Genomic DNA, 13,081 nt, shown 5'->3' on the forward strand with positions numbered 1-13,081 from the left:
ATAATATCTTTATTGACAAAGAACATTATCCAATGACACAGAGTAGACCACATACTCATCTACTATTAAGGACACTGCACCACAGAAAGCCTCAGCTGTTGGTTTAGGATACTCAGAATTCACACCAGATTAAAGGTAAGGAAAGCCACTCCTGAACAACCAATACCACCAACTCTTCACCGTCCTCCAAGTTAGGCTATGATTAGAAAGGCTGAACAACCGGTTGCTCAAATTTTTTCAGTTTGTGAATATTAAATACACATATCCTTCCGGAGCAAGAATATCACTAAACAGATGTATTACTAAGAAGGAAGCAGGTTTTTGTCTGGCTGCCCAAAAAGGGAACAGTGAAATCTTTTATAGCCCACTCAGTCATGTCATTTTTTTTTTCTTTCTTCACTAACAAATAAAAATGAGACATTAAAAAAATATTCAATATCCATCAACCACCCAGAATTTAAGGGCAGTTTCCCATATTTTTGCTTATCATCTCTTTTGTCTTCAACAAAACAAGGCTTATCCCTGCAATTCTTCCAAAAACATTTTGTCCTGTATCCATCTTACATCTCTCTTTGATATGTTACAGGTATTTGTGTAAAGATGATTGGTTTTCTACCTTACTTTGCCGAGATGTTAAAATGAGAGGGATCAACCATTATATCAAAAATAGTGGAAGAGTTCTAACAAATCAATCTTTAAATACATGTTTTTGAGAAGTTTCTTGTTATACATAATGCCAACAAAACAGAAAGTTTTAAGATAGGACTTAAAGGAAAAAACAAATTGTCTCCCACCCACACAGTCTTTCACTTTTACACTTGGCAAGAAGAAACAAGAATAAGCAATAGAAAAGGTGCACCAATCCACTCTAGAAACTACAACCTGTTTGCTACTGATATTGGCATGGTACTTCCTGGGAGGACACATGCTGTTCTGCTTCACTGTTTTCTGTGTTTTTAAGACACAAGAAGGAAAGGTTTCTTGTAATACCCAATTCTAAACACATTAGTAGAATAAAGAATTTTCTGTATTTACTTTGAATCTGCTCCAGGTATTAAAATGCAGTTGTAAAGACCAAGGACAGGTAATACAAATAGCTAAGATGAAATAAGTAATAAAGACTATGAATTTGGTGTTTTAAGACTCCTTCAGAAAACAGGAAGAAAAAAGATGGTACATATTGCATCTAACCCTGACTTCTGCTTTAAAAAGAAAACAGCCTTCAGAAACTACTGGACATCAACTTTAAAAATTAGATTTTTAAAAATCTTACTATACCATTTAAACCTAGTATTTTTTAAAAAAAAATTATGATTGCCTTTTCTAAATTAGTAAATAAATACTAGTATCTTATATTTTGTTGTTGTTCTCTATGAAAAGAAAGAAAAGGGAAGGTTTTAATGTTAATCTATGCAATTCTCATAGACATTTTTACTACCAAAGATGAGGTTGAAGAGCCAAATCTTGAAACTGAAAACAATAGTTTTGTCACACTGGAAAAACCCAGTTAAGTTTCACTGAAATTTATCTTCTGAACAAGTTTGTTAACTTTTTTTCATTTTATTTGTCATTCATTCTTCCCTTCTAGATCTTTATATAATCCTTTAGGAATCCTGGAATCAAATCACTAAGTCTGAGACACTGAGGGAGATGAAGACAGAGGTAGAAAAAGGGCAAAAGTAGGGCGGCAAACAGACAATGTGATAATACAGAATGTGCTGTTCAGGAAGCACAGTATTCCTTGTGAGAGTACTGACAGCTCTATGCCAATGCATGCTTAACTGTTGTGGCCCAGTACTCTGGGGTGATTTTGTGATGTTGAATTTATCCCCATTCGTCTGTTTAGCCCAGAAACAAGTTTTAAGGCTGCATTTGAGAGTGAAGGGAGGGGAAGGAGAAGCAGTGGAACATCTGAGGCAGTTGTTTTCAAATCAGAGGCAGGAGTTCCATCACTTTGCCTCCTGGACAGTCACTGTAGTGGATAGTGGGAGAGAGTTCCCCTTTGCTTTTAGTTAGTTTTTGACTAACTGAAGCAGAGAAGTCCCCCAGAAAGTTATTTTCTTTCTTTCCTGGAATTATTTCAACCCGCTCTAGACTGGGCACCTGGGGCCCACTGGGGCCTAGCCTGGGCAGCGGCATTTTCCAGCACTAGATGGACTGATAACAGACTGAGCCAAGCTACAGCTGAGCTACCACCCACAGGAGAGAGACTTTCTGAATTGGTCATCTCTTCAGAGTGGTGAGAGGTTTTGTTATTCAGTACTGTTCATTTTTTTGTGCTTTGCCTGTTGAATAAACAGGTTTTTTCCAATTCTCTCTGAGGAAATTTCTTCCCGAACCGGTTGAGAGAGGGGTCACTTGGGTTTGCTTCCTGAGGGGGAACTTTGGAGGTTTTCTCCCAAATTTGCCCTAAACCAGGACAAATACATTTCATTGGCACCCAATGCACAGCTCAATAAAGTGGAAAAGACCTGTACTGACTGCATTTTGCTTGTAATTACTCTGTTTCGGGACAAAGCAGTCAGTAGTCATGTTACTTGAATTCATAATGTCCCATGGAGTGGAGGCCTTCATATTTCTCTGGTCCCTAGGCTTTTTTGAGTGGCAATATCTTTATGGTCCCTAGATTTATCTTCTTATCCAGAACTAGTTCTATTATTGTCCCTCATATGAAGTTTTTACAGTAGAGGGGTACAGATTCGAATAGCTATTGTGCTAGGTTTGGTGATAATGATTTATAGAAAGTTTCTAAAGGTATGTATGGTTCATGGTTATGTACCCAGTTTGTTAGAGGAGGAGCAGGGGATGAGGCTTTTCAGACTTTCCTTTTTCTCCTTTGAACCTGTTACATCACTTTTGGAGAATGTTCAGTTTCCCCTGTTCCGGTATTTAATCTGGTAAGCTTCCTCTATACAGTCTTCCACTTCTCTAGAATGAGGGTTGATCCAGGAGCAGACCCAGACATGGAAACTCCTGAGTGGTGTGGAGAATGGGAGTGAATGGGCCAAATCCTGAAAGAATTTTCTAACCCTGTAGTCTGGGACTTGCCATGTGACCAAATTCAGAACCCAGCTGAGGTGGGGAAATACTTGAAAGAGAAGTGCCATGATGACTATCAGGAAAAAAAGATCATTGCGGTAAGCTGGGCCCTGGCATATGCTTATTGCACACTGCTAGATACTGCAGGGCAGCAGAGAGAGGCAGAGGGCAGGGAGATAAATCAACAGCTACCCCAGTCACCCAGTCACTCAGGCTGCAGCTAACACTCTAGCTACTCAGGTTATAGCAAACCAGACTGTGAGCCTGAGCCAGCAGCTAAACCCAACAGTGAGAGTAAGTCACTGGCAGTTGCGGCAGAAAGGAAGCACACCAGCAAAACTGATCGGCCAGCGGACAACGATGATCCAGGGGCAGGATCTTCAAAGTGAGCTCCTGAAACAAAATGAGAAATCAAAGCAACTGACACAGATCAGAAGTCCTTTCCCCTGAAATTGAGTTCTTATCTCTGAAAGACCTTTGTGGCCTAAGAAAAGATTACACCAGACAATCTGATGAATCTAGAATTAGTTGGCTAGTCCGTCTTTTGGATGCTGCAGGCAAGGCTACAATTCTGGATGGTAGTGAAATGAGGCATTTGGTATCCCTGTCACATGATCCCGTTATTGACCAAGGAATGATGAGGGCAGCTAACCCTCAGTCTCTGGGAATGCGTCCTGGGAAGTGTGGCACAAAGATACAGTAAATTCACGAATACAAGCCGCACGGAGTATAAGCCGCATATCCGGTGTGTTGGCAACATTGATGTCTTTGTCAATAGATAAGCCGCACCCGGAATATTAGCCGCACTTTAGTTCGCCGCGAACTTTCACAAAGTCGTCATTTAGTAACACAATCGCGGGATCGCCGGGGCTTACTGGCTTACTGCCGACCTCAGAAACATTGTTTCCAAGTGAAAAAAGACACACCCTTTATTTACAAGCCGAAAAAGACAGGAACAATAGTGTGGTCATTTTGCGAGCATTCCCAATGGATCCGCGTTGCCTTTAAACAGCCGCTCAGCTGCGCGGGCAGGCAGCTGAGCTCCGAGCGGAGCCACATCTCTGTGTTGGCACAGGAGCGGCCGCTCTGGCCCTCGCAGCCCCACGGGGGGAGCGGCCGTTGTAGCCCTCTCCCTGCGAGCCAAGTGGCCGTTCTACCCCTCTCCCTGCGGGCTGAGTGGCTCCCCCAGCCCTCTCCCTGCGAGCCCAGCCAGCCCCGTAGCCGCACAAGACTGAAAACACTCTAAAAAGTACAGAGAAATATCACACACTTTTATCGAACTGCCGAGGTAACTCGCCGAGGTAACTCACCCCGATAACAACCCCCGCCCCTCAGTAACGCCGCCATCCACAGGCAGGCAATAAGCTGTTCTCTGACTGGTTCATCGTCGGAACAACGGGAAACCATGGATTTCAGACTGTTTCGGCTCGGGACTGGACCAGCATGATACTAGGTAAGGGCAGATATCACATTTTTGTCCATAGATTAGCCGCACCGGAATATTGGCCGCATTTCCGGGTTTCCACCAAAATTTTAGTCTTCTTGCTGCGGCTTGTATTAGTGAAATTACTGTATCTGTGTGCAGATTATCTCTATATGCAGCACACCCAGTGGAAGATGATAGAACAAGGGATTCAACACTTGAGAAATGGCAGTGGTAGATATTGTCTTTTCAGATGACAACTAAGAATCCAAATTCGGTACCATGTACATCTGTGATATGGTGAAAACTTGTATGACTTGGGCCACAAGAATATGCTTCTGCTTTAGGAATAATGAAGTGGGATGAAAGAGAGAAGTTTGATATGGCAAAGAAGCTCCAAGCATACGTAGATGCTGTGCATGGCCCAACACATCAGAATCGCAGCTGTGGAAATACGTCTGCAAAAATTAGAAGACAGGATACAGGAGAATCATGAGAAACTCAGGGAAAGCATTAAAGAGGACCCTCTCCAAATCTTGGCTGTGCAGATCAGAGGTTCTGGTACCCAATGCAGATGTTCCCCAGATAAGGAGAGAAGGTACACACCACGAGCTGAGCTGCATTCTTCCTGAGTGACAGTGGAAAAAACATGAGGAGATGGGATGGAAAATCTACTGCTGCTCTGGCCCAACAGGTGCATGAACTGAAGGAAGGCAAAACTCAGAGAAGAAGTTCCATCCAAAGGGAAGCAGCTCCAGTTGCCCATAACCAAACTGCCAGGTATGATGACGATGGTGATGATGATGAGATGGTAAATCCAATCCCCTTGAAGGAACCTCCAAGACATATGCTCAGAGAAAGAAGGATATCCAGGCTTAGAGGGGCCCTGCCTCTAGTCAGGTAGAGGCTAGGGAAAACCGTGTTTTTTGGACTGTGTGGACAAACTGGCCTGGCACTCCTGAACCACAAAAATGTGAGGCCTTGGTTGACACTGGTTCGCAGTGCACATTAATCCCATCAAGATATGTGGGGGGAGAATCTGTTTCTATCACTGGCGTGACAGGGGATCACAGGATTTTACTTTGGTGGAAGCTGAGGTGAGCCTAACTGGAAATGGATGGAAGAAACACTGGCCCAGAGACCCCATGCATTTTGGGCACAGATTTCCTCCCTACCCTTTGAAATGAGTATTTCAAAGATCCAAAGGGACTCAGGTGGGCATTTGGGAGACCGGCTGTCGAGACAGAGAGTGTCAACAAGGCACTGAACACCTTGCCTGGACTGTCAGACAACCCATCTACAGCAGGACTGCTGATATGGGAATAAGGGATGGAATGTCCTGGGGTGACTTTATGATGAATTGTATCCCCATTTGTCACTTTAGCCCAGAAACAAGTTTTGTACCTTTAAGGCTGGATTTGAGATGTCTGAGGCAGTTGCTTTCAAAATACAGAGACAGGAGTTTCATCGCTTCATCTACTGGACTGTGTCGCCATGGTGGACAGTGGGAGAGAGCTCTCCTTTGCTCTTAGTTAGCTTTTGACTGAAGCAGAGAAGTTCCCTGGAAAGTTTTTTTCTTCCTAAACTGGTTGGGGGAGGGGCCGCTTGGGTTTGTTTCCTGTAGGGGGCCTTTGGAGGTTTTCTCCCAAATTTGCCCTAAACCAGGACACCCAGAAAGCACATGAGAAAGCTGTTAACTTCAGTGGTAGCAGGCTGGGTGACTTTTTGTTGGACTGACACTGTCTTTTAAGAAAACAGAATGTTATAGGTAAGCAGCAAAAGATGCCAGAAAAGGCTTTCCATCAACAGAGTTCTCAGCAGCAAGGAACCACAAATGTGGCTGCACAGCCTGTGGATTTGATGCACACACCTGTTGTATACCAACATGCATCATGACGGAGGAAAAAACTCACCAAGGGTTATAGATGTGTTTCCATCTTCTGATTTATGTTATTGAGTCTATACTGGAGCTCTTATTTCAAAGAAGATTTGCAAAGAACTTTTATAAAGTTCTTCCTTAGGAATCTGCTCCTTTATAATGGGGTTTTTTTGTTTGTTTTTTGCTTATTTGGGTTTGGAGGAAGTTGTGTTTAATATTTAAAACTCTCTTTTTTGGCACAATTGTTAATCAAGCACATTGTATCTTCTCTAAGACAGAAAACACATTTAGATAGATTTAAAATACAAAAAGAGATTTAACACAGACAGTGCTCTGGGGGAAGCATTCTTCAACTACTTCAAACTTTACTTCTGTTTTTGGTAGTTTTTATAAGAATAAGAGAATAATAAAGAACAGTGAAGTCCAGCACAAACAGAATATTATTATGCTTCCTGAATAGATTTGGTAACTGTATATGCCAATTTCTGTAGGATGAATTTGAAAATGCAGCTACTATCCTTTAAAATCTCACATCCATGGGTGCACAGTGTAATAACCATCACGGACCAACCACATTTTATTGAGTATCTGAGACAAAATCCTACATGGATAGCATCAACTGCCACAAATAAAGCAGTAAGTCTATAAGTATTCCTTCAATGATTACTTCAGTGACAATTTGTCTCATTTCTCACATGCCAGAAAATCTCCCAATCTTGCTCACAGGTGCTTAAAACAAACTATACAATGAAGTTGTCATAATTCCAATATTGAAACTTAATGTTATTTTTATGCCCTTGCATTCACTCTTGGATAAGTGTTTCCCAAACCTTGCCCAGTAAGCAAACTTTTCTAGTGCACTTAAGAATTCTAAATGGTAAAAATGTAAAATCAAAACAACTCTCTTTACTACATTTTTCTTCTAAATTATCAGCTATGTTACATGATTAAGACAAAGAAAGGTATTAGAGATGTCAAAAAGCACTGTTGATGGAGACAAGCAGGAGTCAGCACAATTGAGTGGCACAGCAGATACAACCATACATAGAAGATTTTACCTTTCTGACTAATCGAAGTGCTTGTGTTCTTTCTACTTCATTACTCTGCTGTATGTCAATGCACCTAAAATAAGTTAAAAAACACATTTTGTTTATAACAACCGTAACTTGCACCTTAACGCTTAACCGCATGTTAATATTGACGTACATCAGCACAAAAGAAAAAAAAATGGTTTAAAAACTACACTTTTCAGCAAATACACACATTATGATACATCAGTTAGGTTTTGTTTATATTTTCTCAGCTATTTTCATTAAAATTAAGTCAGTGGAATATTCTCAAATATAAAATGGCAGAGCATAATGCTTCAACAATTATTTTCCCAGTCAGTTGCATTTGTGACTTGCAAATGAGACCACACCAAGTATTTGTAATGTTTCGCATCAACACACTTTGAGTGTTCTCAGATCAGAAAAGTCCCTTCACACCAAAAAAATTAAACAGCAGACTAAAACTACATATTTATTAATAGAAATTCACACACAAATCTGTATCAGCATATTAAATTTAAAAATTAATTACAGGAAACACTAGAAGTGCTATTATTTATATCTATTCATCATGCCGATTGTATTATCTCACAATTGGTTTGCCTTTCAGTATTTTTCTGTTGTGTCATTGATTATATTAGACTACAAATTCTTGGATATTAACTACAGTAATTTCATGAGTATAAGGCGCACCGGAGTATAAGGTGCACTTCCAGGTGTTGGCAAATTTCCGAACTTTGTCCATATATAAGGCGCACTGGACTATAAGGTGCACTTTTTTTTTTTTTGGCAGCGAGGATCCACGCGCTAACGAATTAGTAACAGAATCGCGGGCTCACTGGGTTTACTGGCTCAGCTCTGGGTCGGGCAGGCTCTGCCCCGCTCGGGGCTGCTGCGGGCTCGCACTTCCGGGTTGGCAAATTTCCGAACTTTGTCCATACATAAGGTGCTCCAGGGTATAAAGCACACTTCCAGGATTGGACCAAAATTTTAGTCAAAAGGGTGTGCCTTACATGCCTGAAATTACTTTTTAGCTCTGACTTTGTAGTAGAGGCTCCACAGCACTGTGATAATACAAAGAATCAAACAACTCCCAGATAAAAACTTAAGACATGAAAATTATTTAATATTTCAACCTTATTAATTTATACTTAATGGCATTCATGATTAAAATAAGAAATTCTTTGGATTACTTGTAATATATTATATATTAAGATAGCATTTATTTGGAATAGTTAGTGTGATTAAATATTCTGTTGAAGAAAAATGTATTTTATAAAACTACCTACCAAGAACATAGGAGAATATGAAAACACTTCTCTCCTGTCTCAACCATGAAAAAGTAAGTGATTTAGAACTTTACAACTTACAAGAAGAAGAGGAAAATTACCTGGCTATCAAATAATCCACTTTCAACTTTAGCACCTTCTGGAGAATACTGGAGTCTCGAATAAGATAGCGGAGGGCTCGCAATCCTGCTGCTCGCACCTCTTTTGCTTCATTAAGTAAAGCTAACCTCAGACTACAATGGAGAAAATAAGAGGGATAAATAACTTCACCATCTGACACGTAGCTACTACTTACCCATTTAAATTGAAAACAAGTATGATTTTTAAAAATAAATGTTCTGAACTCATTTTCTGACTTTCTGGTCTTCTCATGTGCAACCTAGAAGTCAAGTCCTCATCCTAGTCAGCAGATGTAGACAATATATTAATTTTAAAAAGCCACAAATGAATTTTTTCCCCAAATAACAGCTTGTACATCCATGAAATGACATAAAATGAAAACCTGTACACAACTTGTTCTCTGACAAAAAAAACCAGCTGAGCACAATATTAGTCCAAGAAAATTAAGAGGCAGAATAAGGTAGGTAAGAAGAAATGAGACATAGAAGAACTCTAGAAATTGAGTTAGCAAGCACAAAGCAGCACATGGTCCTTTTGAAGGCCCTCAGGAGATTCGTCCCTCTTCCTCAATGTCGTGTTGGGTGGGTTGGGAATCCTCCCCACCACAACCCACCCAGTGACATTTACTAGTATGATTTTTCACTGGACATCTAAGAATGTAAATACTTCAGCCAGTGAGACTGAGCTTCTACAAAGGACTTATTCTTTTATTTCCTTATCCTAGAGTTGTCATACATGGCAATCGCCTAGTCCAAGGCAAAAAATCTTCAGCATGTTTTGGTGAATACCTGGCCTGGGTAAGTCACTGTAACAGAAGCCTACTCCTAGGTGACACCTAAACAAAGTAGAAAGGCTGTTGTACCATTTTCAATAAAGATGAACTGATCATTAATTTCAGAACCAAGTAGGGAATTGTTTCAAGACCATCTTTCCTGTAATATGAATACGTTGCCCATGCTACTTCGAATTCAGCCCAGGACACAGCTGGATTTCTGGACTTCCAAGACTGGACACTGGACTGCTGACTTATGTCCAGCCTCTTGTCCAGCAGCACCCCAAGTTCTTCTCAGCAGGGTTGCTCTCAAACAGTTCAAGCCTCAGCCTGTGTTGATACTGGGTGTACTCTTGATACCAAGGATCTTTGAGCCGAACTCTTGGCTCTGCACGGGACAATCCTGAGGGTCACACCATGTGCCTGAGAATGTTGTTCAAATACTTCCCAAACTCTGCCAAGCTTGGGGATGTGGTCGCTGCCCAACCACCCTCTGGGTAAAGAATCCTTTCCTGATAACCAACGCAAACCTCCCCTGACACAACTTCACATCATTCCCTTGGGTCCTGTCAGTAGGCCAATGGAAAGAAGTGATCATGCCTGCCCCTCCTCTCTCCCTCACAAGGAACCTGTAGACCACTTAAAGAATGGGCACAGTAAAACCACTACAAAGGACAAGACTACAGTGAGATTCAACTCAAAAGAAAAAGCTACCAAAAAGATGTGTCGGTATCTTTAAGTACGCAATGAAAACATACAGCTAGTCAAAAAGATAAAGACCAGTTTTAGCTAAGTAAACAACTACATAAAATATCCCAACATTTTGCTCAAAGAGCAATTAGCTTTCTTAAGCTTTTTTCCTTAAGGGAGATCTAAATTGAAAGAAGACAGAAATGCATTAAATATTACATCTTATTTGCTTTTGTCACCAGTGCTGGTCTTCAAGATAAATTTACAGATTTCTGGAAATAAGCATATACATTTGACAGTCAGAAATGTTCACAAAACAGACAGAAATTCCAACTGAAATATATACACAGGGGATGTCAGTAGCAGGAAAAGCAGTGCTACATGGACAGACACATACCAATACAACAAAAAATAACAATCTGTAAATCCTGATTCTGTATCAAGAGTATACTCTGTATTTTGTAGATGTACATTTTTATTAGACAAGTACTACAAGACACTTTTATAGACAAGTGCTGTTTCAGTATTACAGGTACTGAAATATTTAGAGGTACTTTTACATCTGTGAGGAATATAATGAAGAAATCTACACTTCTGCCTTGGAGGGTTTGTCTCTGTTTGCCCAAAAGTGAGTAATGTATTTCTGATTTTACTCATTAAAATATTTGCAGGTTATATAATTTCATTATGAAATTTCAAACATATTATAAATACAAAATACTATCTCAAAAGTACAAATGAAGTTTATTTAATTGCAGCAAAACAAGTTCCTGAAGTTCCCTAGGATCACTGTAGTGCTCTTTACTACTTACCATATTATGATGCTGTCATAGGTAAAACCTAACTTTTCTTCAGCATGACCAGTATTACAAAGCAGCTGAAAATAGAAGAAAATATCTATTATTTATAGCTCTCCAAAAATTACCATGAAAACTGTATATTTTGGGAAATGCTTTCAAAAAAACCTGAGGAATTTAATTTGTAGCAAGGAAGAGCACCAGCTTCAGACCTCTCTGAGAACTCTGGCTGTTTGTATTGTGTTCCTATACACATCAGATACAGAGACTCACCTGTGGATTTTCACACCAAAAAACGTTGCACAGTTGTATAAGCTGTGTACTGGTCCGTTAATTTTAGAGCACCAGATTGGCAGCTGGCAACTGGTAATTTGAGCAGAGAGCAAAAATGACTGAAGTCAAAGCAAATCTGCAGGAGCTCAGGTTTAGAAACAGACTGACTCTGATGGTCCACTGCCCTGCTTTGACACAGTAGCACAGAACTATTAAAAAAAAAAAAAAAAAACCAGAAGGCATTACCAAGATATTTGGTCTTGGCCTGCCACCCATTCTACAGAACTTGCACCTCCAAAAAATCAGAGTAAAGGTTGAATTTATACACACAAAAAGACAGCTATAAACTGTCACAAACTGGACACTTCAACTGTATCTAGTAATTGTGAATAGAAGACTTACAAGCACTGTTTTTAAGTCCAAAACCATGCTTAGAAGGAGCAACCTAGGTCACCAACATTTTATTTTAGCCTCTTGAGGAAAGGAAAACAATCTCTTCTGTAAGAAGAGCTGATGCTGTTCTTTTCAAGAGCAGCAAAGAAATTCTTAGTAATCTCATTTACTATTCCTGGCTAAAATTATAAAGTATTATCATGTCCAAATCCCAAAGCATTTTTCTGAGCACTTCCAAAAATTTAAGTGACTAATACTGATTGCAATAGCTTTGCACTTTATCCTCCTTTTTTGAAACAGGCATGTGTACATTCTAAGTCAGTGTAGTATTAAGTTTCTCCTCAGTCAGGAATCCAGGAAGTATTTGTGCTAACTAGTCATTACCTCTGCTCTGAAAATACTGTAATATATCAAACCCTATGACTCATTCTTTATGTGTATTTACAGTTAACAATAAGAAATTTATAATAAACAACACAAACAGCCAAATCAAGGTTAATTTAAAATATTTAATGTGTTCCATGCCTCAGTTTTACTTAGTTTACAGTAAAACTATGGTATATTGCACAGAAACTCTGCTTTTATTAGCAAGGGCATTAAAATTCAAACAGTACTTAGATTTATGCTCAACAAGTAGAAATTCATTCAGTATCACATTACATCTTACAAAATTGTATTTCAAGAATAATACCTAGTGATAATGCTGAAACTTAAGGCTGTTAATGAGAGATTACTAAACTGGCCTGGATCAGCTCTATGTTTAGGCTCAAATAAATTACAGTAAATTCACGAATACAAGCCGCACTGAGTATAAGCCGCATCTCTGGGTGCTGGCAAACATTTCAGTTTTTGTCCGTAAATAAGCCGCACCCGAATATAAGCCGCTCTGTCGTTCGCAGCGAGGACCTGCGTGCAATTAGTAACAGAACTGCGGGAGGGCGGGGTTTACTGGCTGAGCTAAGGCTGTGCAGGCTCGGCCCACTAGGGGCTGCTGACGGGGCCAGGTGGCTCAGCTCGGTGGTGCTGCTCGGGGCAGGCTGCCGCTGCCACTGGGCTCAGTCACCCCGGGTCGGCGCTGCCCTGCGGTGGCAGGCAGGGACGGAGTTTCCCCGCTCCTGCCGCGGCGGCGGCGGGCGGGGACAAAGCACCCCGCCTCCTCCCCGAGCCGCAGCAATGGCTGCTCGGGGCTCCCGTCAGCTCCCCAAGCCGCGGCAATGGCGGCGCGCGCTTCCCCCCTCCTCCCCGGGCCGCGGCAATGGCGGCGCTGCTGCCTGCAGGGAGCCAGGGCAACAGGGTAACACTTTGTAACAATCACGGAGCGCCGGTTTTTACTGGTAGGTGCTTGGCTCAGCGCCCT

At 40.9% G+C, this 13,081-nt stretch overlaps 1 protein-coding gene across 1 annotated transcript in view; it reads right to left on the bottom strand.

Annotated features, from left to right (window-relative positions):
- Positions 1–13,081, bottom strand: part of RICTOR (RPTOR independent companion of MTOR complex 2) — an 82,305-nt gene that overhangs the window by 44,738 nt on the left and 24,486 nt on the right. The window contains exons 4-6 of the mRNA XM_033085183.1: positions 11,074–11,138; positions 8,781–8,912; positions 7,400–7,463 (exon numbers count right to left, since the gene is read on the bottom strand). Coding sequence (XP_032941074.1) covers positions 7,400–7,463; positions 8,781–8,912; positions 11,074–11,138 — 261 coding nt within the window. The remainder of the gene's footprint in view (positions 1–7,399; positions 7,464–8,780; positions 8,913–11,073; positions 11,139–13,081) is intronic.

The sequence above is a fragment of the Catharus ustulatus genome, chromosome Z, assembly GCF_009819885.2.
Source record: "Catharus ustulatus isolate bCatUst1 chromosome Z, bCatUst1.pri.v2, whole genome shotgun sequence".
Lineage (NCBI taxonomy): Eukaryota > Metazoa > Chordata > Aves > Passeriformes > Turdidae > Catharus > Catharus ustulatus.